A 25,070-nucleotide genomic window follows, 5' to 3' on the forward strand; every position below is an offset into this window, starting at 1 on the left:
TTTCAGCTCCTACTTTCAGATGAGAGGCTGGTCACAGAGGCTGGGGGCAGTCTGTTAAGGGTGAGGTGACCAGTTTGGGGGTGGGGGGGTTGGGCATTGAAGGATGAGGATCAAATGATTTTGGCAGTCAGTGACAAGCAACAACGATCTTTTCAGCATGAACTGCCCCCGCCTTTCCCCCACCCCCGCATCAGGTCCACCTCAAAGAAACAGTGGACAGGGTGTACTTTCCAAAATACTGCCATTTAATGCTGAAAAACACAAAAGCTAGAGGCCCAGAGCAGCCCATGTGACTGGATCGCCTGCAACCTGCCTTGGGCACCAGAAGAACCCTGCAAGGTCAGGCTCCTCCCTGCTCTGCCTGGAGAGCTTCCTTATCGGCCTGAGTTGGAGCTGCTGACTCTGCTCAAAGAGCAAGATTTCTGCTTTGAAAGCAAATGCAGCAGCCTGAGAAATGGGCAGTGCATACCTTACATACCCCTCTCCTGGCCCCGAGTGTACAGAGCCAGAGTAAAGGTGTCTCTAGATCATAATCTGCACAGCTCCTGACCTCTTCCTAGGGCTGAGGTCAGGGCTTGGGGAGACCTGTGACCTTGGCTACACAGAAACTCCTTGCGGGCCCCTTTCCCCACCCAGCTCTTACCAGGCAGACATTGTTTTGCATACAATGTGTTGATTTACCCGGAAATGGATGACCTCTCACTCCCTAACCAGGGTCAGAGAGAAGGGAGATAAAGCAGTTTGGGCTCTAAGGTCGGTCGGTTAGTCTGTCTGTCTGAGAGGGAATGAGGGAGGTCAGGGAGGAGGCAGCACTTGGGTTTGGGGGTTACACAATGGCCTGAGGTTTGCTCACTTCTGCCTGCTGCCTACGCCAGGATCAGAGTTTTCTCTTTTGTCCCGTAGAAGCACCAGAGCTGCTTGAAGAAGTAGCCTGTGGGCTGCCTACCTGCCAAAGAGTTGGGACCAGAATAACCTTTTCCTGTCTATAACCTTAGGTGTCTGGAGACACAGATGGAAAGGTAGAAAGATAAGGCCAGGCATTCAGGGAGGAGGGGCTCCTCTGGGATCTGAAGTTCAGAGAACAGGAACCAGGTGTTTCCAGGTGCTTTCATGTATTTGTGGGCTGGAGGAAAAGGGGTACACCTCCCAGAAGGGGGGCCAGTAAGCCCAGAGATAGCCAAACAGATAGACGTAATCTCTGCTGCTCCTCTCCGATCTCCCCACAGGGAGCCAGGTCCCTGGCCTAATCTCCACATCTCTTATCTTCCAGAGGCTTTGGTCTGACTCCCAGCACAAGGGCTCTGTTTTATTGGAGAAGATTGCTCTCTGGGGAGCTGGAGGAAATGAAGGCCTGGGTTTGCTCAGCCGCTTGCCAGCTGAAGGATTGGGGTGGGGTGGGGGTGTCACTACTTGCTCTTATGCCCCAGAAGTGCATCAGTGCCCCCTGGTGCTGAGCTGGAGCAATACCACCCTCATGGTGGTCAGGAGGGCTCCTAAGTCCTAGTAATAGAAGGCCAAAGGACCACCACCAGCTCTCTGGCTCGGTTTTTCTGGTCCCATTTTGATTAAGTTATGTATCATTAAAATGAAAGATAAATATTTTGCCCTCCCCTGCGGACGCAGGGAAGCTCCAGGAGTTAGGGGAGGGGCAGGAGTCCGAAGGGGCTGTGCAGTGGGTCCCCAAGCTCTCTCCCCGCTGGTTCAGCCGCTCAGAAGAAGCCAGGTCTGGGGGAGTGGGGGGAGGACGGCTGCATCCTCGGGGGCCTCTGGAGCTTCCTCTCAGACCCTTGGGATTCACAGGAAGGAGCAGCAGCTGGGCCGCTTCTTCTGGGACTCCACGTAGTCTCGGATCTGGAAGCTGGGCTCATCGGCCTGCCGCCTGGCTCTGTATTTCAGCTCCCTTGAAGAAGAAGGAGAAGTGGGCTGGGCAGTCGGTGGGGAGCTGAGCCTTGCCCCAGTCCCACGGCCTCCGAACGCAGGCTGTAGATGGGCCCTGGGACTGGGCGAGGGGCCAGGCCCCACTGGGTCCCAGATGGCGCCACTCTGCCCTGCACGCTCCCTTCCCAGCTCAGTACTCACTTGGCAATGGCCAGAAAGGCTAGCTCCACATTCATGCCCGTCTTGGCGCTGGTCTCCATGAAGGGAACTCCATATTCCTGCCAGGGTGAGAGCGTGCTCCATGGCCAGTCTCGGGCTGCCCCCATCCCTCCCCTCCCACCCCCAGGCCAGTCACTTACCCTGGCCAGCATCTCTCCGTCCTCTGAGCGGATCACCCTTTCAGTGCTCACATCTGCCTGTCAAGCCAGGTGGGTCACTCTGGGGGAAGGATGCCTTGACCCCCAAGGCCTCTCTCTCTGCCCTGGGAGCAGGACCTCCCGCCCTCTGCTGGTGGCCTGCAGGACTGCAGGTGGTCTGATCCACCCGAGGCCAGGACCACCTCCTCAGGTTCTTAGCTCCCAGCAGGAGGATCTCACCCCAACTTAGGGAGATGGTGGGTAACTCCGCTTGGCAAAGGGGTGGTGACCAGCCTCGAAGGGATGGCGGTAGTTGAGGTTAACCCTCTCCCATCGCAGATCTTCATCCATGTACCTAGTCCCTAGGATCTAACAGAGTAGCTGGGCATTCCTGGACTTCTCAGGAAACAGCCTGACCTTTCCCTGCAGGGGGCCAATTCCAAAGCTTTAAGAGGGCAGATGAGATGGGCAGAAGCTTGCAGATAGGTCTGACCTCTGAACTGGAGGCTGGAAAGGGTTCTTTAGTGGCAGGATGTCCAGCAATTACTCTGGTGGCTGTGGGGGAGGGTGGGCTGACCCTGCCCTGGAGCCACTCACCTTGTTGCCCAGAAGCATGATCACCACATCCCTCTGGGCGTACTCGTGAATCTCAGTGAGCCAAGCCTGTGGGAGAGGGCGCCCTGAGCCCCAGCCATTCTCCTCCTTCCCCCGGCCTTCCCTGCTTCTCCCCTCTGGATCCTCCTGGGCTACTCACTGCCCCCGATCACTGAACACCTTGGGCCTTCTCTCTCCTGCATCTTCGCTCAGGCCTCTCTCCAGTCCTGAATAGCTCTAAACCCCTTACAGTGTAACTCTCAGTTTTATGGAAATTAGAGGAGGCACAGGCTTTATGTTCTAGATCGGCTCTAGTCACCAGCACTCTCCTTGAACCCCGTAGAGGGTTCTAAGGCCACGTAAGGGCTCGGTGATCAAAAATACTGTGATCGATTAGAGATGTCTGACATGCCCGTGGGGTTGGGGGAGGCAGTAGGGATGCCATGGGTTCCATCCAGTTGGTAAGCTGTTTTATCTCTATGTGTCTGGTTTCCCTGGTTTGCTTGCCAGCCTCTTGAGGTCGGGGAGCATGTGCAACCTTCACCGTACTTGTGCACAGAGTCGGTGCTTATATGTATTGAATTATTGCCTCGACTACTGGATAGTTTGCTTGTGAGGACAGAGCCACTCATTTTGTCTGCCTAAGTCACTTTCTAGAAACTTGGGCTGCATATATGGTAGACGTTTTCTGCTTGGGCTCTCCCCGTGAGCTCTTGTCCAGGGTGGAGCTGGGGACCTTCTGAACACTCTGTCATGAAGTGCACTTATAAATCACAGGCAGGGGCGAGCAAGTGGCACACAGCCTGCTTGGCCTTCCTGCCCACATGCCAATCAGCTGCCCACGAGGAGTTTATTACTTCTGAGTCACAGCTCGGGTGTTTTTAGCGAGGCAGCAGTATTCCAGGCTCCACCCATTCCCACAAAGCAGGAAGCGGTCCTGCCCTGCTGGATCCCGAGAGTGGCGAGTGGTGGGTCAGGGAGAACCTACCCGGATGTTGTCAAAGGAAGATTTGTTGGTGATGTCGTACAGCAGGAGCAAGGCTGGAGGGGGAGAGAGAGGTCACACGGGGCGGGGGGACTTGGGGCAGTAGGGTGACTGTTACAGGTGGGCTGGGGGAGCGGCGCCGTGCCGGAGGCCCTTACCCTGGGCGTCTCGGTAATAAGCATGGGTCACACTGCGGAACCGCTCCTGCCCTGCCGTGTCCCAGATCTAGGGAGGGGAGGACAGACAGTCAGAAGCGGGCAGGCACTGTGCTGGGCAGAGAAAATCCTTGTGGTACGAGGGGTGGGAAGTGAGAGGCTTCTTTCTTTGGTTTCTCAGGGGCCTGGGCCTGTGAGGGCCTGGTGACGTGCCAGATGGTGGTAGTTAACGAGTTAATGAGTTCTGTTCTCATCTGGTGCTGTTGCCCTAAGTGGTGAAGTCCAGGGATTAGGGGTGTCTAGCCTCCTAGAGCATGTGAGGCCCGTGACACTGGGGAGGATTTGCAGCAAGCCTAAGCTTGTCTGAAGGCACTTGGAGCTGCTGCCTTTGACAGAAGAGAGGGCCTGGGAACGGCTTTCTCTGCAGACATCAAACAAACAAAAGCCGTTTCCTCTCCTGGGCCCCACAGGAAATTACCCCAGGCTGAGGGCAGGGCCGCAGGCCTCGTGTGAGTGGGTGAAGAGCCTGGGCAGGCGCCCCTATCCTTGAACCGCCGCCCCCCTCCACCCCAGCCCTCCCAGCCGCTGATCTCACCTGCAGTTTCACTCTCACACCATCCACGGTCACCACTTTGTTCTGAAAGAGAGAAGGGCAGAGGGAGAGGTGGGTGTGCAGGGCGGGGGAGGTGGCTTGGCTTCTGCATCCTGCTGAATCCTGCACAACAGCAGGCATCCTGTCTGGCCGCTCCCCCAGGGTGGGTGCCAGGGCGTCTGACGAGCCCCGGAGATATCTCCAGCCAGATCGCCCCATCAGGGTTTGGGGGGACTCCGTCCCCAGGCAGCCTGACTTCAGAGTCCTCTCTTCTGTGGACGCCATCTCTCCTCACAACACACCAAGGCAAGGGAGCCTGAGAACGTGCCCGCCCCCGCCCCCCAGGGCTCAGCAGGGCACACAGGCCGAGCCCTGGGGGACCGGGCTGGGGGGAGTCCTGCCTCTTCCCTGCTTCTGTCTGCCTCTCCTGGGGCTCAGTCTCAGCACTGCAAAGTAGCTCTTCGAGATGAGGTGCCCACCAGCATCTCGGAGACCTCAGTGGGCGGATCTGCAGGGCTGTCTTTGCCCTGGTCGCCCACTGGTTCTACCGTTAGGTGAAGCTTCCCCTTCTACTGGGAGGAGGCACTCGGCCTCTGAGAGCCCCGCTGCCAGGGTTAGGCCTGAATCCTCCTGGCCCCTGGGGCTGTGTGGTGCTCAGAGTGCTCAGCAACCCCGATGCCAATCTGTTGATGCCAACCCAAGATGGGTTCATCCCGGTGAGGGGGCGGGATGCTGGCTGCTGCTCTCTCCCCACAGGATCAGTCCAGCTCCTCAACCTCGTGCCCTGTCCAGCTCCTCAGCCTCATGCCCTGCGGTGCTTCCCTGAGTTCCAGAAAGACCGGCTGACCTCACGTCTTGCCCGAGGGGCCTGCTCACACCGTGGGGGTGTGTCTGCCCTGCTCAGTGGCAGGATTTTAAGATGTAGTCTCTTATTTCTCATTCTGTAGGGGGGCAGGGAGCCCCACAAGCCCAGACTCCTCTAAGCTGGCCACCTCTAGGGTGAGCCACTGTAGATGTGAGGGGTCAGTGCAGGTCTGAGCAGAGGACAGCCCCCCGTGCCTGAAGCCGTGACCCCTGGTTCACCGCTGGGAGGAGGAGCCTGCAGCCACCTCACCCTGAAGTCTATGCCGACGGTGGCTATGAAGGTCCCGGACAGGAAGGCCCCGTCTCTGAATCGGATGAGGAAACAGGTTTTGCCGACGCCCGAGTCTCCCAGAAGCATCACCTAGGAGATGGGGGCAGAGGCCGTTAATGGGGCGCTGGGGCGAGACTCTGGGCTCTCAGGGAGGGCCGGGAAAGGATGCTGAGCCCCAAGCGGGCACCTGCTTCTGGAAAACCTGCCGCCTCCTGCTCTTCTCCACTCTCCCGGGCTGCCGCTGGCCTCCCAGCCGCTCCCTTGGGCCCTCCTGTCCTCATCTGGCTTCCGGGACGCCCGAGTTGAGACCCCAGAGCCAAGAGGTCCCCAAATGTGCTCTGTGGCCCCGAGAACAACCACTTTTCATGCGTCTAGACTCTGGCCCCCTTGGCCCCCCGCCACGCCATGCTGTGTGTTCTTTGCTGTGTGTTCCACGCCTGTGTGCACACACGGGTGGGGCCGCCGCACCAGAAAGAGAAGCATTAATATTTCAGCCAGGGATTCCCACCCAAGGGAGGGTATCAGGATCTGAGGCGGGTAGGCCTCTGTCAGTTGCCAAGGCATGTTCTAAAATTGCTCGTGTTCCGGTGTTTTATTTTTGGTCACCTTTATTTGGAATTTCCTAATGACATCTTATGTTTGTAAAAGCCTTGCGTGAATTAGGGAAGGCTGAAATTTATACTAAAGCAGAGAGACATTTAGCCTGAAATGCTTTCCGCAGTAACCTCCCAAGTGGGACAAAATGGCTTGCAAACTGGCATGGGGGGGTAGGGGGGTGGGGGGAGGGAGTGTGTGTGGGCATGTGTTTGTCCCTTTACTGTCTGGCCAGTCTCTGCTCCTCTCCTCTGGGGATGGGATAGGGTGGGGCTGGGGAGGGGACCCCTCTGTCCTGACATTCCTCAAACTATCAGAGAATAGGGGTTGAGACCTAAAGTTGGAATTTTTTCCAACTGGCTGAATAGATGCTTAATGGGTGGAGCAGGGACTAAGGTTTGAGTTCTTTTGGGGGCCTTGACCTTGACCATGGAGCCCAAAGGCTTTCCTGCTGTGACCATGGGGCATGGGATTAGATGGGCAGTTGAGCAAAAGGTGCGTGAAGGCTGGGGTCCTGGCTTCTACGTGGGTGACTGGGGGACTTTGGGAAGATTCCTTAACCTTTCTGTGGCAGTTCCCACAGGGTTAGAAGGAAGGATGGATGACTTCTTGGACAGATGGTGGGCTGGGGGCTGGGGAGCTCTCTGGAGCCTGCATGGCTCCCTGGTTCCTGGGTACCAGTACCCGATGGGGCAGGAGGGAGAGAGGGAGGGAAGGCAAGCAGCTGTGTACTTTAGAGATCACAGCTGCCTTGAGCAAGCGATGCCAGCCACCCACCCAGCCAGGCAAGTCCACCAAACACAAACAGTTGCCCAGCCTCGCCACCTCCTAGGCAAACACCCAGCTGGCTTGTCAAGCAAGGAGGTCAGGCAGTGCCCCATGGCCCAGGACTGGTTCTCAGTGGCTCCCCCTCCCCTGAACACACTGGGGGCCCATTTCCTGCCTGCAGCCCACACCGGGACGCCTATCTCAACAACGGCTCTGGGCGGGTGACTTGCAGACTAGCTTCCCCTAAAAGAAGGTGGTGGGGGCCGTGGAGGGAGGAAAGCAAGGCACCGAGAAAGGCAGGTCTCCTTCAAGGTCATGCCGCAGGAGACTGGGCCAGCCTCCTCCTCATCTCTCCCCGACCTGGAGGAAGAGTGGAGGCTCTGGGCTCCCTCTTTCAGAGATCCCAGTTCCTGTCAGCTCCCAGGGTGCAGAGGAAGGGCAGACTGCTCAGTGTCCACCAGCAACCTCACCTCCTTCAATCAGGGCCACCCGCATCGGGAACCAGGCCCAGAGAGCTGACTTAAACTCTCCCAGGTGGGGTACTAGTGCCTAACCGCTCCCATCATTCTCAGGGTCTAAAAAATTCCCAGGTGAGTCTACTGTTCTGGCTAGCAACATCCTCCCAGAAGAAGGTGTGGGCAGCTGGCTGCAGGGGTGGGAGGGGAAGGGGTCGCACCTGGGGGCAGCTGGGATCCTAGTCCACCCTGGGAGAAGGGCATTAAAGAGCAAATTCCCCCGCCTCAGGGGGCATCCCTTCGGAGTGCCTTTCCCAGCGCTTGGGAAGCCTGTGCCCTGGGAGAGTTGTGGGCTCAGGGGCTAGCGAGAAGCCCGGGGTTCCCCGGGGTTCGCACTGGCCGAAGTGAGGCAGAGGGAAATGGGGCTGGGGTCCTCAGGGGGTGGGGAGTCATTCAGTACTTCCTACGCTCCTCTCTCCTCTCCCAGATCCCTGGCCGTTGGTATGGGCTCCGGGGGCTGTCTCGACCCTCCCCCACTTACTCTGGGAAGACCTGGCTGCCTGGGGGGGATGGGATGAGTCCAGCGCAGAGGCAGCCAGAGAGGGGCTGGGGGGGGGGGGGAAGGGGTGGCCCCCAGAGCTGGCACCAGAGTCCCCAGCGCTGGGCGCGGAGCCCACCCACCTTGCCCGTGAGATCGTGGCTCGGCCCGCAGGGTGGGGAGCGCTCGGGGGCCTCGCCATCCCGGGTGGCCGCGGTGCCAGGCGTTCCCGTCATGTCCCTGGACCAGAGGTGAGCTGGGGCCCGCGGCGGCCGAGGGACAGGCAGGAACCGCCTCGCCTGAAGCTCCGCCCGCTCCTTCTCCCCTCCACCGCCCCGGGCAGGGACCCCGACAGGCTCCTCCCTCCGTTTCGCCACCTGAACCGCCGACGCTGGCGGGGAGCTGGCTGTCCCGCGGGGGCGCGCAGGACCGCAGAGTCAGCTCTCGAGGGGGCAGGCAGGCCCCTAGAGCCGCACCGATCGGAGGGCGTAAGCCAAATCCAGCCTAGGACAGCTCCCCAAGGCCGCCAGCTGCCGGGGTTAGGGTTCCACGGGGAGCTGTCCCTGGGGACCCCGCCTTCTGGGGGAAGGTCTGGCATCACTGGGACCCGCGGGCTGGCGCCGGGGTTGCGGCTGCCCAGTGCGGCCAGCAGGCGACGCCCAAGCTCCATTCGGGCTGCGGTCCACAGGTGGCTGGGGTGAGGGGGCTGGGGGCGGGTCCGGGAGCATGGAAACGCCCCTGGGCCGCGCGGCGCGGGGCTCGAGAGGACGCCTGCGTTCTGAGCGCAGCTCACAGCCAGTTTCGCTTTTGCTAGTGCGCCCACGGGGTCGCGAAGAGTCGGACACGACTGAGCGGCTTCACTTTCACTTTTCACTTTCATGCATTGGAGAAGGAAATGGCAACCTACTCCAGTGTTCTTGCCTGGACAATCCCAGGGACGGGGGAGCCTGGTGGGCTGCCCTCTATGGGGTCACACAGAGTCGGACGCGGCTGAAGTGATTCAGCAGCAGCAGCAGTGCGCCCTAGCTCGACGTCATCCGAATGTAATTGTGTTTACCGACCGATGGGTATTCACTCTTCACCACACTTGCTTGGGCCCCCCTGCCGGTGTTTGGACTCTGACACTTCCCCTGTTCCCCCCTGACCTCTTGGGGTGTGCCCAGAGGTGTCCCCTACCGGGAGAGCTTTCCCAGGCGGGCTTCCCCGCACACTTCCCAATCCAGGTGCTCCTCAAGGCAGGTCTAGCCTTATCCACGTGTGGCCCTCCCCTCTGGCACCTAGTAGGTCTTAAAATCTGGTACCAAATGAATTCATGAAGTTGTGAATCAGTTTGAGCTGAGTCTCTAGGACCTCCCAGGAACCCCACTGCTCCTGTTGACAGAGACTAAGAGTGTGTCTAGGGGTGGTCCAGAGCAGAGTTCAGGGGCCCTGGCCTGGGCTAACCATTCAATTCAGTTCAGTTCAGTCACTCAGTCGTGTCCAGCTCTTTGCAACCCCATGGACTGCAGCACGCCAGGCTTCCCTGTCCATCATCAACTCCCGGAGCTTACTCAAACTCATGTCCATCAAGTCGGTGATGCCATCCCACCATTCAGTACTTGATCCCCAATCCTACATAAGTGCAGTCAGATTCCCACGGGAACAGGTTGGGTACTTTACAGAGGGACTGGGTGAGGGGCACGTAGAGGGGCAGGGGCCCTGCACCTCTTTACCGAGGTATTGGGGGTGAGGGGCAAGGGGCAGGCCTGGCTTATGGGCGACCATAAGCCTCATGGGGACTATACATGTACTTGTACATGTACACCTGCCTCCTGCCCTGAAACTTTAGGCATCACTTGGAGCTATTTTCCATGGAGCATTGTTATTTATTTACTTATTTTTTTGGCCTCAAAGTGCGGCATGTGGGATCTTAGTTCCCTGACCAGGGATCGAACCCATGCCCCTTGCTTTAGAAGTGCGGAGCTTTAACCACTGCACCACCAGGGAAGCCTCAGGAGCCGTTTTCCAGAAGTGGGTGTGCCACAACCTCGTGCCACATAGGGAGGGGCGCGAAAAGGGAGGACACAGAGCCCTGCCGAAGTCCCCTCTTGCCTGCTATTTGGGCGTCACAGGCTCTGGTCGCAAATAATGCCCCAGTCCATTCAGTGTCCCGAGGGCTCACACAGGAACCCTGCAGGCGAGAGGGTGATGACTGAGGAGGAAGGAGAGGGGATGTGGTCTGGTCCTCTCTGGCTTTCCTCTGCCAACCAGGCTGATGTGGGTTGCATTGTGGTTCCCCCTCCCCAGAGAGAAACTCAAGTCCTAAGCTCTAGTAACTCAGAATGTGACCTTATTTGGAAGTAGGGTCGTTGCGGGTATAATTATTTAAGATGAGGCCTTAGAGGAGAGGTTGTTGTTGTTCGGTTGCTAAGTCGTGTCCGATTCTTTGCAACCCTGTGGACTGCAGCACGCCAGGCTTCCTTATCTTTCACTATCACCCGGAGTCTGCTCAAACTCGTGTCCGTTGAGTCAGTGATGCCATCCAGTTATCTCATCCTCTTGTCTTCCCGTTCTCCTCCTGCCTTCAATCTTTCCCAGTATCAGGGTCTTTTCTGATGACTCAGTTCTTTGCATCAGGTGGCCAAAGTATTGGAGCTTCAGCTTCAGCAGCAGTCCTTCCAATGAATATTCAGGGTTGATTTCCTTTAGGATTGACTGGTTTGCTCTCCTTGCAGTCCAAGGGACTCTCAAGAGTCTTCTCCAACAACACAGTTCAAAAGCATCCATTCTTCAGTGCTCAGCCTTCTTTATGGTCCAATTCTCACATCCATACATGACCACTGGAAAAACCATAGCTTTGACTAGACGAACCTTTGTTGGCAAAGTCATGTCTCTGTTTTTTTATTCGCTGTCTAGGGAGGAGGGGGTGGGACCTCAATCAAATGTGAATGGTGTCCTTTTAAGAAGAGGACGCAAGGAGAAAACGGCCATGTGGAGACAGATGTAAAACTGGGAGTGTTGCAGCTACCAGTCAAGGAATGCCAAGAGTTTCCGGGAGCCACCGGAAGCTGGAAGAGGCAAGGAAGGGTCCTTCCCTTGAGCCTTCAGAGGGAGTGTGGCCCTGCCCATGCCTTGATTTCTGGCCTCCAGCTGTGGTTTGTGTCGCCTTCCGTAAGACTGTCTTTGTCCTGTGACAGGTTTGGGATGGAGAAAGTTGCCCATTGGTGTGGATGCTCTAGAAATGGTGGAGAAATTCAAGTGCTGTGTTGCTGCATCTCCACTCTGGGCGGGCTGGAAGCAGGGGGGCATGGAGCCCACTAACATGGCAGAGAGGCCCGGCTGGACCCCTCTGGGCCATGTCTGTCTGGCCTGCCGGGTCTGGGGCCCATGGGCGGTGTCATGAGCAGAGTATGTCACACGCTGTCCTCTGGGACACTGCAGCGTCAGGCGGGGTGTTCAAGGGCAGCCTTCAGGGAGTCGAAAGTGAGAGGGGGTCAGGGATGTTCAGAGCTGGGGGGTGCCAGGAAGGCAGGTGTTGCCCCAAAGGGGGGACGCAGGGCCCACTCAGAGATGGGGAGTGTCTTTAGACAGGAGGGGTGGCGGAGAGAGTGGACGGAGGACACAGCCTCTGGGGAGTCCAGCCTTCCTGACGGCCTCTCTAGTGTTGTGTGCACGCCGGGGCAGCCTGCATCTCCCCAAGTACTCACACTGGGCACACGTCACCCCACCCACTCCTAGTACCTTACCATGGACACACACACATACACCTCACATGACACAGACACAGAGACACGTCGCACCCCATCACAGACACCTCACACCCATGCATGCACACCTCACGTGACACACACACACAGACACCTCACACCCAGGCACACACATACCTCACACCCCATCACAGACACCAGACAACTCACAGCACAGACACACAACGGCTCACACCACAAATACACACCTTACATCATGCACACACCTCACGCACACACCTCAAATCATACATACCACCCAGGCCACAGAAACACACACCACTCACGTCATGCACACACACCTCAATTCAAGTCACGTAAGTACCTCAAATCATTCCACATGCACCGTTTTTATCAGTGAGCACAGGTGCACTTCATATCATACCATAAACACACAATGCCTTACCCCCTCTGCAAACACACACATTTCACATCCCCCAAACATGTGTCACCACTTCACGGTCACAGACATGACTCAACACCACTCCCCAACACACACACCACATCACTGCACAAACACCCTCCTCACTGACCCCCGCATCTCACACCTTCCCTAGAGGTAGAGATTACCCTCTGAATGCAGTGTCTCTCAATGACCCCAGTCCCTCTCATCACCCCCAATTGCAGAAGGCACACACCCCACACTTCACCCCTAACCGATCTCCCTGCCCTCCTCCGGTACACAAGTCACACCCCACACCCCCACACAACCTCCCAGTACGGAAGTGATGATGCTGCGTGAAGCCTCATGGTTGTTCAGAGGAGGGCCTTTGTGTGCAGTCAGGAGATGGGGGAGTGAGCAGAGGGGGCGGCAAGAAACCCCCAGAGCTGGGGGAATACCTACATCAGAGTCTAAGTGCCTGACCACAGGTCCCCACGTGTGCGTGGGTGATCTCGGGATCCATGACTGCAGGCAAACTGGAGGTTTTTACGTGCATTACCTGCGTGTTTGGAAACCACCCGGCTGAACTGCGCCAGACCTTGGCAGGCAGAGGACGGATTCCAACTTTATTGGAAGGCGGTAGATGAGCCACTGATGGTGCTAGGTGGTGGGGACCAGGGACGAGGCTTTAGGAAGATGAACGTTACAGCTGTGTTCAGGCAAGACTGGAGAGTTTAGGGGACACTGAGACAAGACAGAGCCAGGAGGACCTGACTCGGGGGGAGGGAGACTGCTGTGTGAACCCTATGGGTGTCAGCACTCCAGTAAACTCATCCACGGGACTATGCCGCCAGTTTGGTGGAGTTGATGACAGAGGAGTTGGCGAAGACCTTGCTTTGAGAGCCATCTACCCAGGACATGGGCAGATCCCCCTTCTGGAAGCAATGAGCTCAGAGGTTCTGGAGGGGGTCTGGGGGCAGATCCCAGTGGTCCCCCCACTCACCTCTGTCTCCTGTATTTATTGTTATTATTACTTTTTTTTTGGCCACGTGGCAAGTGGGATCTTATTTCCCCAACCGGGGATTGAATTCATGTCTCCCACAGTGGAAGTACAGTATCCAATCACTGGACCACCAGGGAATTCCCTACCTCTGTCTCCTTTAAAGTGAAGGTCAAGGACTCCTCCTCTCTCCTGCTGCCCAGGCTCCACTCAGCCTAATGAGCTGGGTCAACAGGACACCCTCCCACCCCCACTGGCTACCAGGAATTCTGACCATAGCCAGGGCTGGCCACAGGACATTTGCACATGGCCAGCTCATTGGAAAAGATCTTGATGCTGGGAAAGATTGAGGGCAAGAGGAGAAGGGAGCAACAGAGGATGAGACGGTCAGATGGTATCACTGACTCAATGGATACAAGTTTGAGCAAACTCAGGGAGACAGTGAAGAACAGGGAAGCCTGGCGTGCTGCAGTCCATGGGGTCCCAAAGACTCAGACATGACTTAATGACTTAACAACAATGAGCTGTCAGCAGTGTTTCAAGTTAATGTGCAAACGACAGGTGGACAAGCAAGTGTCCGGCAGCCCAGCTCTCTGGGGCCCCCCAGACCACTGATATTGGGAGGAGATGCCTGTGTCCTCCAGCCCCTGTGTCAGAGGACATGGGAGACTTCAGCTGCTGGGCAAAAGTCCAGCTGGTCTGAGCAGAGGGTTGGAAGGAGACCCGTCTCTGGGAAGGAAATGAGTGGAAGGTCCCTGGCGCTAGCCAGAGGAGTGGGGAGGGGGCTTGTGGAGGAGACCGATGTTTTCCCAGCGACCGCTGCAGGCCTCTTTGTGTGGAGCTGGGCCGTGGTGCCTGGCCCAGGGTTAGTCACGTGTCCTCACTGCGGCTCCTATCATAGGCTGTCGTCACCACCTTCTATGGCCAGTGCGGGCTGAGGGGTAGGGTGTGTGCCCGGTCTGCTCCCAGGCCACCTACTGGACCCAGGAGACCCCAGACTCAGGGCTGAGTCGGGCCCCCAGGCCCTCACGCAGCATAAGCTGCCCGTGGGTTTGTCCTGAGGTGCGAACCGGGGCCAAGCACACAGCCAAGGCCCAGGAGGGAGGGCAGGCCCGGCCCATGCGCTGCTGGCCACTCGCTTTCTTCCTTCTCACACGGGCAGTCGCCTCGCTTTTCTCACCAGGCTGGTGGCAAACGTTGGAGGTCCCACCCCTGTGCCTCTGAGGAGCGTGACTCAGTTTCCCCCACCCTCACCCCCTCTCTGCCGCTCACCCTCTGTCACACGGGAGGATGGGGATGGAGTGAGTGAGGAGGGTGACTGTGGGCACACGTGTGCCCTGCATGCTGAGGGGCAGGTGACGCGGGCCCGCGGTGGAGGACGCCTGGCACCCCCATCCTGGTCGGCTTCCTGGCACCCCGGTCCGAAGCCTGGGACTGCCAGTGTGGCCCCGCCCCTCCTGGACTCAGCCTCACTGCTCGCAGCACTAGGAGCCTTGGGTGCTGGTTTTTCAGGCTGAACTTTGGGCCCTGGCGCATACCCTGGCCAGTCTCTCGTTTCTGCTCCATCATGCTCCCTTGCCTTCTGCACGGTGACCCAGTGGTCAAGTCCAGATTCTGGGGGGTCCCACCAGCATGATTCTGCTGTGTCCCAGCACCTCCCAGGCCTGGTGCTTTGTTTGGTCCGGGAGGCTGGTCTTTCAAACACCTGTGCTGCCCAAGAAATGACATTTGTCCTTCCGCATCTCCAGATACTAGGATTCTGGGGACCCCTGAAGAAGGCCCTTTTGTGCCTGCCACCATCCAAGAGAGGGCCAAAAAGCTTTCCAAAGTCTTCCCCAGGATTCAAGGTCGCTGCCAGCCGCTGGCAGGCATAGTGGAAGTGGAGAGAAATAAGGATGTGGGCTAGAGGAAGCGCTTTGTGGCCTGCAGCGGTGCTAAGAATAGACAAAACCTGAGGATGCTTCCTTAATCTGAGCTTCTCCCCCATGGTGTATCCAGGGAGAGACAGAGTGTGAGAAACCTGAACTTTAACCCTTGACCTGCAGGTGCCCTAAGACCCACAAGACAATGCCAAGTTTGCACATGTGTATAACTTTTTTTTTTGATGTGGACCATTTTTAAAAGTTTTATAAATAGTTTAAAGTCTTATAAAGAGCTTCTCAGGTGGCACTAGTGGTAAAGAACCCGCCTGCCAATGCAGGAGATTAAGAGATGCAGATTCGATCCCTGGGTCAGGAAGATCCCCTGGAGGAGGAAATGGCAACCCACTCCAGTATTCCTGCCTGAAGAATCCCACGGACAGAGGAGCCTGGTGGGCTACAGTCCATAACGTGATGAAGAGCTGGATACGCCTGGGCGACTGAACAGCAACATAAAGAATTTTATACAATATTGCTTCTGTTTTGTTCTGGTTTCTTGGCGCAAGGCACGCGGGACCCTAGCTCCCAGACCAGGGATCGAACCCGCACCCCCTGCATGGGAAGGCGAAGTCTTAACCACTGGGCCGCCAGGGAAGTCCCATGGACTTACGTGCAACTTTTAAGCTACCTCTTTGCCTCTCTGGGCTGCTTCTTTCCCTGTATCTACGTCAGGATGCTCCCTTGCCTTCTAGCTGTCTTCGGTCATGGGGAGCCCCAGAGGGAGGTGGACGGGGAGCAGGAGGGGAGCAGTGTGGAACAGGGGACAGTTTCCTGCCCTGGCTGCCTCCTGGGTGGGCTCCGATGGTGGCTGTGTTCCACCGCTGGGGTCAGGGCAGCCCTCTGCACACAGCCCTCTTTGTTCCTGGTTCTGCTGACAGTTCCCTCTTCTCTTTCTTCAGACCTCGGGTGGGATGGACGCCCTGAAACTGCCCAAGGGCCCTGCCACATCCCTCCTGGTTTCCCCACCCCCTGCTTGCACCTCAGCCAATAGCTGTTTTATTAAACCTCCTGAATGACCCAGTGTGAGAGTCCACCTGTCTCCTGCCAGGACCCTGTCAGAGGCCCAGCAGGGCCCCCAAGCCCAGGAGTGCTTACTGTGAATCCGATGCCCACGGTGGCCGAGAAGGAGCCCGGGACGAACTTGCCCTGGTCGAACTGAACCAGCAGGGAGGTCTTCCCCACGCCGCTGTCCCCCACCAGGATGGTCTGAAAGGGAGCAACAAAGGGGGCTGAGAGGTTCTGGAGCTGTGGGAGTGGGCTCCTTCTAAACACACATACACATGTTCACACACACACACACACACACACACACCTCCCCCCCCAAGCTCTGGATTTCCTAGTGAAACCACTGAACATGGCATGAAAACATGAAGGAAATCTTGTTTCAACCCAAGTTAATCAGTCTCTCGGGTGACCTTGAGAATGTGCCTCTCAGACTTCCAGCCCCCGGGGCATCGCTGACTGAGGTCCCGCTGCTGCGCTCTGCAGACCATCATTGGTCTGTTCCTGGGAGAAGCAAGACTTCCCTAAAAGCCAACTCTGGCTCCTGGAGTCTCTTGCAGTTTTGCAGAAACTTCCAGAGACTTCACAGCAGCCTCACACATGTCTACCCCACCTTCCTGCTCTTTCTCCTTCACCTGGGGACAGACCTGGGTCAACTACGAGTTGGTGATTGCCAAGGGCATCTGCTGGGTTCCCAGGTGGTGCTATGCTGGGCTCAGTCACTCAGTCATGTCCGACTCTTTGCGAGCCCATGGACTGCAGCCCGCCAGACTCCTCTGTCCATGGGATTCTCCAGGCAAGAATACTGGAGTGGATCGCCATGCCTTCCATCAGGGGATCTTCCTGACTCAGGGATCCCATGTTGCAGGTGGATTCTTTACCGCCAGTGGTAAAGAATCCACCTGCCAATGCAGGAGACATTAGAGTCTTGGGTTCGATCCCTGGATCAGGAAGAGCCCCTGATGGACGGCATGGCGACCCACTCCAGTATTGTTGCCTGGAGAATCCTATGGACATAGGCTACAATCCGTAGAGCCGCATAGAGTCAGACACCACTGGAGCGACTTAGCACGCACGCGTGCAAGGGCATCTGACATCTGCTTCTGCAGAAACTGAATCCGGTGTTGCTGCAGCTGTTGACCTTCGAGATGCCCGGAAGGGAGTTCGGGGTGAAGAATGGGGCACTATGTGCTCCAGAAAAACTGGTGGAACAGGTCTTTAGATAGTTAGATACTTTCAGAACTTGATTTCATGACCCCAATCCTCGCATCTCTTCATATCTAGGAAAGCACTAAATCTCTTCATGGTGACATCGGCTGCTCGTAACTAGCAGAAAAATACCTTTTGTAAAATAGGTGCTCAATTGCATGAACTCCCCCTTCACCAAAATCACACATATTGACCTCCTCCACTACCTCCTCGGAGCAGTCTCTCAGAGCTAGCTGGGGTGCTGTCTCCCGGGCTGCAGCCATTTTGCCCCAAATAAAACTTAACTCACAACTCTCACATTGTGCATCTTTTTAGAGTCAACGCCTTCATCACAGTCTGGCCGCTTTCCCTGCCTCTCCCACCCCATTGCTCTCATAGGTGTTTCCCTCAATAATATCCTTGCGCTGTTTTTTTTGTGACCACACTACGGGGCACAGGGGATCTTACTTCCCCTACCAGGGATCAAACTCTCGTTGGAGGCTCGGAGTCTTAACCGCTAGACTAGTAGGGAAGTCCAAAATCCCTGAACATTTCCTAACCCTTCTGGCATCTGCTTCTTGGAATACCTGTGTCTGGGCGTCTCCCTTATGGGAAAGTCTGTAGAATGAAAAAAATGAGGATGTCTGGATCTATACATTGGGAAGAATTTGCACTTGGCCTTGGAGAGGATAACATATTAAAGGGAAAGAGTCTGGGAAAGAAGGGTCTGGCTACTTTCTACTTGCAGGAAGTAGTGGGGAGAACCACCTGGAAGTTCAGGTGCAATGCCTGAAAGAAAATCACAAGCGATAGGGAGGAAATCAACATGTGCTCAGAGGCTCATAGCCAGTGGATCCTCGATGCATGAATGGCTGGGTAAATGCATTCGTTTCAAAGTGGACAGTAGCCACTGTCCAAAGGCAAGCATTCAGGGTCACTGGAAAGACTTGGGAGATGCCAGCTTTAGCTCAACTTACAAAACCGTAAAAATACAAAAAAACAAACGTGAAAAACCGTAAAGACTGACAGGGCCTCCTTGGGTCAGACCGTGGCGCCCACACTGTTTGCTCTGACCATGGCATGAATCACTAGCAGGGGTCACACACGATGTAGCCTTTGGATGCTCTTTGACCACGGTCCCTCAGTCCCACTTCCCGAACCAAATTCTATTCAGTTCCTATTTCCTCCTGGAGAAGGAAATGGCAACCCACTCCAGTACTCTTGCCTGGAAAATCCCATGGATGGAGCAGCCTGCTGGGCTACCGTCCATGGGGTCACAGAGAGTCGGACACGGCTGAGCGGCTTCTCTTTCTTTTCCTTTATTTCCTCCTGGTGAAAAGTCTCCATTGTTTGTTGTATGCAGTGGCTGTAATAATTTACATCTCAAATCTAACTTCCTCAAACTGGAAGAAGTGCTTCCTAGAGAGAATATTCCAGAATGTGAGGGGTCAGTCTGTCCATCTGCATCCACCACTTTTACTAAAAGATAGGACAGATTCTCGTTCTTTCTGCCCTTATCCTTGTCCTCTCCAGGATGAAGAGTTACCATCACCTTCTTCTCTCCTGTGAAAACAGTTCCCTCTTCCCTTTTCTGATTCAGTGAGGACACAGTCCAGGGTGATGGGGTTCAGTATTTCAGATCCAGCAGAATTCTGTCCGGAGGCAAGGGCGGGATGATGCGCTTGGGCTGGTCTTTTTAAAAACAGCAACTCTGTGAAGATGATCACGTCAGGTGTCAGTTGATGATGGGGGCAAACTTTTTTTCTGGGTCACCATGGAGAGCTCAGAGCTGATCAATTTAGAAATTGAATGATTGCCCCTGAAATCCAGGGCCACCTTTATGCCTGGTCTTTATCTGCCTGTGCCCCTCCCTTTGAAATAAGTGGTCCATGGAGCTCAAAGACTTGTGTCCCTGCTATAGACTATAGTTTGCTCCAAGCTAACTGCTAGTGTTGCCTGAGTAGTGGCCAAGGTGTGGCTGTTTGCTGGGATGTGGACAGAGCTTGGGTGTGAAGGCTGGGTGTTCACGCACACACTCTCCTGAGGACCTTGGCGTGTAGAGTGTGTGGGATTGGGGACGGCAGGGGAACGTCTGTGGACTGCAGGCTGAGGACAGGAAGACGTCTGTCACTAGGCTGCTATGTCTTGGTGCAGAACTTCTGAGAATGATACATTTAACTCTGGCTTCTGCGTTGGTAGGCAGGTATTTTTGTCAAGGTAGGAAGGTCAGATGCATTTTTTTTTTTTTTTTGCCATACTATGTGGCCTGTGGGATCTCAGTTACCAGCATGCATGTGTGCTAAGTCGCTTCAGTCGTGTCTGACTCTTTGTGACCCTATGGACCGTAGTCTGCCAGGCAGCTCTGTCCATGGGATTTCCCGGGCAAGAATACTGGAGTGGGCTGCCATGCCCTCCTCCAGGGGATCTTCCCAACCCAGGGACTGAACCCACATCTCCTGCATCTCTTGCACTGGCAGGTGGATTCTAGTGCCACCTGGGAAGCCCCTTCGTTACCAGATCAGGGATCGAACCTGTGTCCCCTGCAGTGGAAGCATGGAGTCTTAACTGCTGGGCCACCAGGGAAGTCCAGATGCATTTGATTAGATAGATTTAAAGAAAATATGTGTTTATTTATTTGGCTACCCTGGGTCTTAGTTGTGGCTCCCGGGATCTTTCCTTGCGGTACAGGGACTCTCTAGCTGTGGCTTACAGGCTCAGTAATTGTAGCCCACAAATTTAGTAGCTCCGAGGCATGTGGGATCTTTAGTTCCCCTATCAGGGATTGAACTCGAGTCCCCCGCATTATAAGGTGGATTCTTAACCACTAAACCATCAGGGAAACCCTGATTTGATAGATTCTCTTCTTAGCTTGCTTTAGCCTGTTAAAAACGAGACACGTGGTATATGGGCCACCGTTTGTATGCTAGCCCTGGTCTCCCAAATGTTAGGGAGGGGTCTGGCTAATCTATTATCTTAGAAGCACAAAGGAGTGTCTCCACGCAACAGCTGCCAGGATTTTCCTGAAGTTACGCTGGGTGTGCTCCAAATTTCACTGCTCAGAGAAGCCTCAGATCTATATTTTCCAGGGCACCTCCACTTTTGGGAGCACGTATGGAAAGGTTAATTAATCGTGGTTGTGACAGAAACCTCTGCGTCAGCGTCGCCACCATTTAGACAAGTGTCTTTGTTCTCTCTTCTTGTCATTTTGTTTATGTCCCTGTTTGTGTCTCATCCAAAAGCGATCTGAAGTGATTTACAGCAAAACCCACCAGAGGGGGTAAAGAACCCGCCAGCCAGTGCAGGAGATGTGGGTTCAATCCCTGGATCGAGAAGATGCCCTGGAGGCGAACATGGCAACCCATTCATCCCATGGATGGAGAAGCCTCGTGGGCTTCAGTCCACGGGATCACAAAGAGTTGGACACGACTAAGCATGTGGGCACGCACACCTCTATACCAAAGGGCAGTTAACGATGCTGCCTGATTATGCCTGGCAAAAATTCCCCAAAGTGAGGTTGGGTTTTTCCTGCGTCTGAGCTTACATTTGATTCTGGATTTCCTGGCAGTCAAGATGAAATGGGAAGCCAGATGGAGTGTGTGGTACTTTATTGCCAGGAAAAATGCCTGAGTCCTTTCAATCAGCGAGTATTTTTTCTCTTGGCATGAGCTGCTGAGAGGAATCTCTTGTATGGATCCTCACACAAGAGGCCTGAATGACAAGATGGGCTTTTGTAATTTTGCAGAAGATGCAAAGCTTTTCCTCCAGCTTTTGTATCGATCTTTGCTAAAAGCCGGGGCCTGACATCTCCTCGCACTTCCGTAGAGGCCTCTCAATGGAGCCGGGCTAATGGTGTCTAAATACATTGCTTTCCTGTGATTTCATGATTCAGGGGAACATTTAGAAAACCAAGATGAATGGAGTGGTTACTGTGACTCTTACAGTGGTTCTTAGCAACCCTTTTTTTTTTTTTTAACAAGACAGGAAATACAGATGCCATAAAGAAAAAGATCGATAGATCCGATTGTATAGAAAAAAAATACTCTGGTCATTAGAAGATACAGCAAGAAAATCAAATGAGAAATGACAGGGGGAAAATATTGGCCAGATGGACAGAGGAGCCTGGTGGGCTGAGGTCTTGGGGGTCGCAAGGAGTCGGACACGACTGAAGCGACTAACACCGCACAGCCCGTGCCAGGTAAAGGGTTAAACACCGAGTAATATCAAGAGCTCTCAAAAGAAGCTCTCAATAGAAAAATGGGCAAGGGTTATGGATAGAGAGACTTGATGAGCATTTCATATAAACAGAAACATGCCATATATGATGTTTTGTGACTGGTTCTTTTACTTAGCGTCCTGTTTTTAAGGTTCATCAGGGTGAGAGCATGCAGCAGTAGGTTACAGCTTGTACCAGTAATTAATTCCTTTCTATTATAGAATAATATTCCATTATATGGCTATACCACATTTTGTTTTTCCATTTATCAGTTGGTGGGTATTTGGGATGTTCCCACTCTTTTGGCTACTAATAAATAATGCTGCTATGAACATCTATTACACATTTCTGTGTGAACATATGTTTTCATTTCTCTTGGGTAGGTATGTTTGTTCCAGGTGTCAACATGGCTAGGCTATAGTTCCTGTTATTCAATTAAACACTAATCTAGATATTGCTATGAAGGCATATTTTAGATGTGACTAACATCTACAACCAACTTCCGCTTGCAGAGGTACACCAAGATAGGTGTACAAGGCCACTCATTGTAGCATTTGTAGGAGCAAGTAATTCTGCAGTTGGGACTGGTGACTTGTAAGTCTTCAATAATCCACATTTGCCTTATCCAGTTAATTGAAAGATCTTAAGAGCAACGTCGAGCTTTCCCTGAGAAAGAAGTTCTGTCTCAAGATTGTAGCATCAGCTCCTGCCCGAGAATTTCCAATCTGCTGGCCCGCCCGACAGATGTTGGACTTGCTGGTTCCCACTGTTGCATAAGCCAATTCCTTAGACGAAATCTGTCTTTATAGATAGATCTCCTACTAGTCCTGTTGTTCTGGGGAACCCTGACTGATGAAATATAATATGGAATGCTTTGTTAAAACTTTGATTATGGTCAACATTGGGTGAGACTTGGGGAAGCAGGCACATATACATATAGCATTGGTGGGAGTCTACACTAGGGCCTTTTGGAGAACAATTGACAACAACTATCAAAGTTACCCTGTAGATGGTGACTGCAGCCGTGAAATTAAAAGATGTTTGCTCTTGGAAAGAAAAGCTATGACAAACCCATCAGATCAGATCAGTCGCTCAGTCGTGTCCAACTCTTTGCGACCCCATGAATCGCAGCACGCCAGGCCTCCCTGTCCATCACCACAGCATACTAAAAAGCAGAGGCATTACTTTGCCGACAAAGGTCTGTGTAGTCAAAGCTATGGTTTTTCCAGTAGTCACGTATTGATGTGAGGGTTGGACTATAAAGAAAGCTGAGCACCGAAGAACTGATGCTTTTGAACTGTGGTGTTGAAGAATACTCTTGAGAGTCCCTTGGAATGCAAGGAGATCCAACCAGTCCATCCTAAAGGAAATCAGTACTGAATATTCATTGGAAGGACTGATGCTGAAGCTCCAGTATTTTGGCCACCTGATGTGAAGAACTGACTCATTGGAAAAGACCCTGATGCTGGGAATGATTGAGGGCAGGAGAAGGGGATGACAGAGGATGAGATGGTTGGATGGCATCACTCACACGGTGGACATGAGTTTGAGCAAGCTCCGGGAGTTGGTGATGGACAGGAAAGCCTGGTGTGCTGCAGTCAATGGGGTTGCAAAGAGTCAGACATGACTGAGCAATTGAGGTGAACTGAACTGATCAAAGTTACAAATGCAAATTTTTTTCCACTCAGCAGTTCTAGGGCTTTGCTTGCAAAAGTGCACCAAGATATATGTACAGGACTGCTCACTGTAGTGTTTGTAGGGGCAGATAATCCAGTAGTTGGGACTGGTGAAGTGAACTCTAGAATTTACATGTAATGCAATATTGTGAATGATAAAAGAATGAGGAAAATCTGTATGTGCTATTTGGAAAAAACTTGATTATTAACCAAAAGATGAAGGTGCAGAGAGGTCTGCTTGTATGATGACTTACATGTGCTTCACTGAGATGCATATTCTAGTTATGCATAAGCTTTAAAGTCTACTTCTTAAATTTTTTTGGCCACACCAAGTGACATATGGGATCTTAATTCCCCAGTGAAGGATCGGACCTATGCCTCCTGCACTGGAAGCTTGGAGTCTTAACTACTGGGCCACCAGGGAAGTCCGGGCATAAGCTTTTTTAAAAAGAGGCAATAGAGTCTGACAATGGTTACTTTTGAGTTTCTGGACATAGTGAAGTGGGGTCGGAAAGGAGAATTTTCTTTTTCCTTTTATCTCTCCCACACTTAAAAAAACTCTGTTTGCATTACCTTTTAAAGAAATGTTAACTGGGATTATTTCAAAGAGGGCATTATTGGCTTTGTTTACTTTTTGAATTTTTCTGTATTAAAGATCCCTAATAAATGTAATAAACTAATTGAGGAAGTAAAGTCATACAGGAGTGATCCTTTACTTAACCTGAAATAAACTGCTTTTCTAAAGAAAAGAACACAAAATTGGTAATAGAAACATATACTTATATTCAACAGTGGTTGTCTCTGGGGTGGGATTAGAACTGATTTACCATGCACTGTTTGGGTTCCTCTGTATTTCATTATTCTTCAACAATGAATACACATTATTTTGGAATCTGAAGAAGACTGTAGTCTGCAAGTCCAATGTGACCAAGAGGAGTTTTTGATTTTAGTCCCTGGAGGCATTTCTACCAAAAAGAAACATGAGTTGGTTCTGCTCTCCAAAGCTTTAAAACCGTCCTTTTTTTTTTTTCCGCTGTGCCACGTATCTTGCCGGATCTTAGTTCCCTGACCAGGATTTGAACCCAGGCTTTTGGAAGTGAAAGCTCCAAGTCCTAACCACTGGACTGCAAGGGAATTCCCTAAAACCAAACTTCTTGATGGTATTTGTTTTATAGGACGTCTTTTCTCAAAGAAGATGGTGTTGTTTGTGATGGAAATCTGTTGAGAAGTGAGTGATATGAACTCACACATTAGTGTCTCCTCCTGATTTCTGGAATAACTTTGCTTTTCTGCAGGAAGAGATCAAAGACAGGTGAAGTATAAACCTGAAAGTTAAAAGTGATTATCTCAGGGTGATGAGATGAAGGCAATTATATCCTTGTTTTTTTTTTTTTTTCAACCTTATCTGTATTTCACAATTTATTTTCTTGAAATGAACATGTATTGCTTTCTTAGCTTAGAGCAACTTCTAGTTTTGAATCACAAGCCACGGATGACTAGCGGTCCAAGGACCCTTCTGATCTGAACCACATTAGAGGGAGAGGTGAGGTGAGGTGTTGAGATAGCAGGGGCAGTACAGGCCATCTGTGAAGAGCTGCATGGAAAAGTCAGAGGGCAGAGGGGACTGGGGTGAACAGAAACCACGGGGCAGCTAAAGCCGCGGAGTGGAGAATGAGGCAGCCGCTGGTGGGTGGGCCTGGATTTCGTGGGGTCGTCCTTTAGTTTTCGATTACAATAATGCTGCAGTGAGCTGTCCGAAGCTCAGTGGCGTGTAGCAAGTTTGTGAATGGGCGGTTTAGTCTGGGTGGTCTTTGTGGTCTCAGCTGGGCTCCCTTGCGTGTCTGGGAGTCAGCAGGCTGTTGGCCAGAGCAGCGTGGCCCTTGATCTGCTGGTTAGCCTGGTGCATTCTCAAGGA

At 53.5% G+C, this 25,070-nt stretch overlaps 1 protein-coding gene across 5 annotated transcripts in view; it reads right to left on the bottom strand.

Moving 5' to 3' along the window:
• Positions 1–224: 224 nt before the first annotated feature.
• Positions 225–25,070, bottom strand: part of RAB37 (RAB37, member RAS oncogene family) — a 68,085-nt gene continuing 43,239 nt past the window's right edge. The window contains exons 2-10 of one of the 5 annotated variants that reach the window (XM_027518862.1): positions 16,172–16,282; positions 5,675–5,785; positions 4,564–4,605; positions 3,972–4,038; positions 3,817–3,869; positions 2,832–2,897; positions 2,238–2,294; positions 2,080–2,156; positions 225–1,900 (exon numbers count right to left, since the gene is read on the bottom strand). In XM_027518862.1, coding sequence (XP_027374663.1) covers positions 1,795–1,900; positions 2,080–2,156; positions 2,238–2,294; positions 2,832–2,897; positions 3,817–3,869; positions 3,972–4,038; positions 4,564–4,605; positions 5,675–5,785; positions 16,172–16,282 — 690 coding nt within the window. In that variant the 3' untranslated portion in view covers positions 225–1,794. Of the gene's footprint in view, positions 1,901–2,079; positions 2,157–2,237; positions 2,295–2,831; positions 2,898–3,816; positions 3,870–3,971; positions 4,039–4,563; positions 4,606–5,674; positions 5,786–8,193; positions 8,476–16,171; positions 16,283–25,070 lie in introns of those variants that run through there. The other 4 variants (XM_027518864.1, XM_027518863.1, XM_027518865.1 and 1 more) reach the window with 4 other exon arrangements.

Source organism: Bos indicus x Bos taurus, chromosome 19, assembly GCF_003369695.1.
Source record: "Bos indicus x Bos taurus breed Angus x Brahman F1 hybrid chromosome 19, Bos_hybrid_MaternalHap_v2.0, whole genome shotgun sequence".
Classification (NCBI taxonomy): Eukaryota; Metazoa; Chordata; class Mammalia; order Artiodactyla; family Bovidae; genus Bos; species Bos indicus x Bos taurus.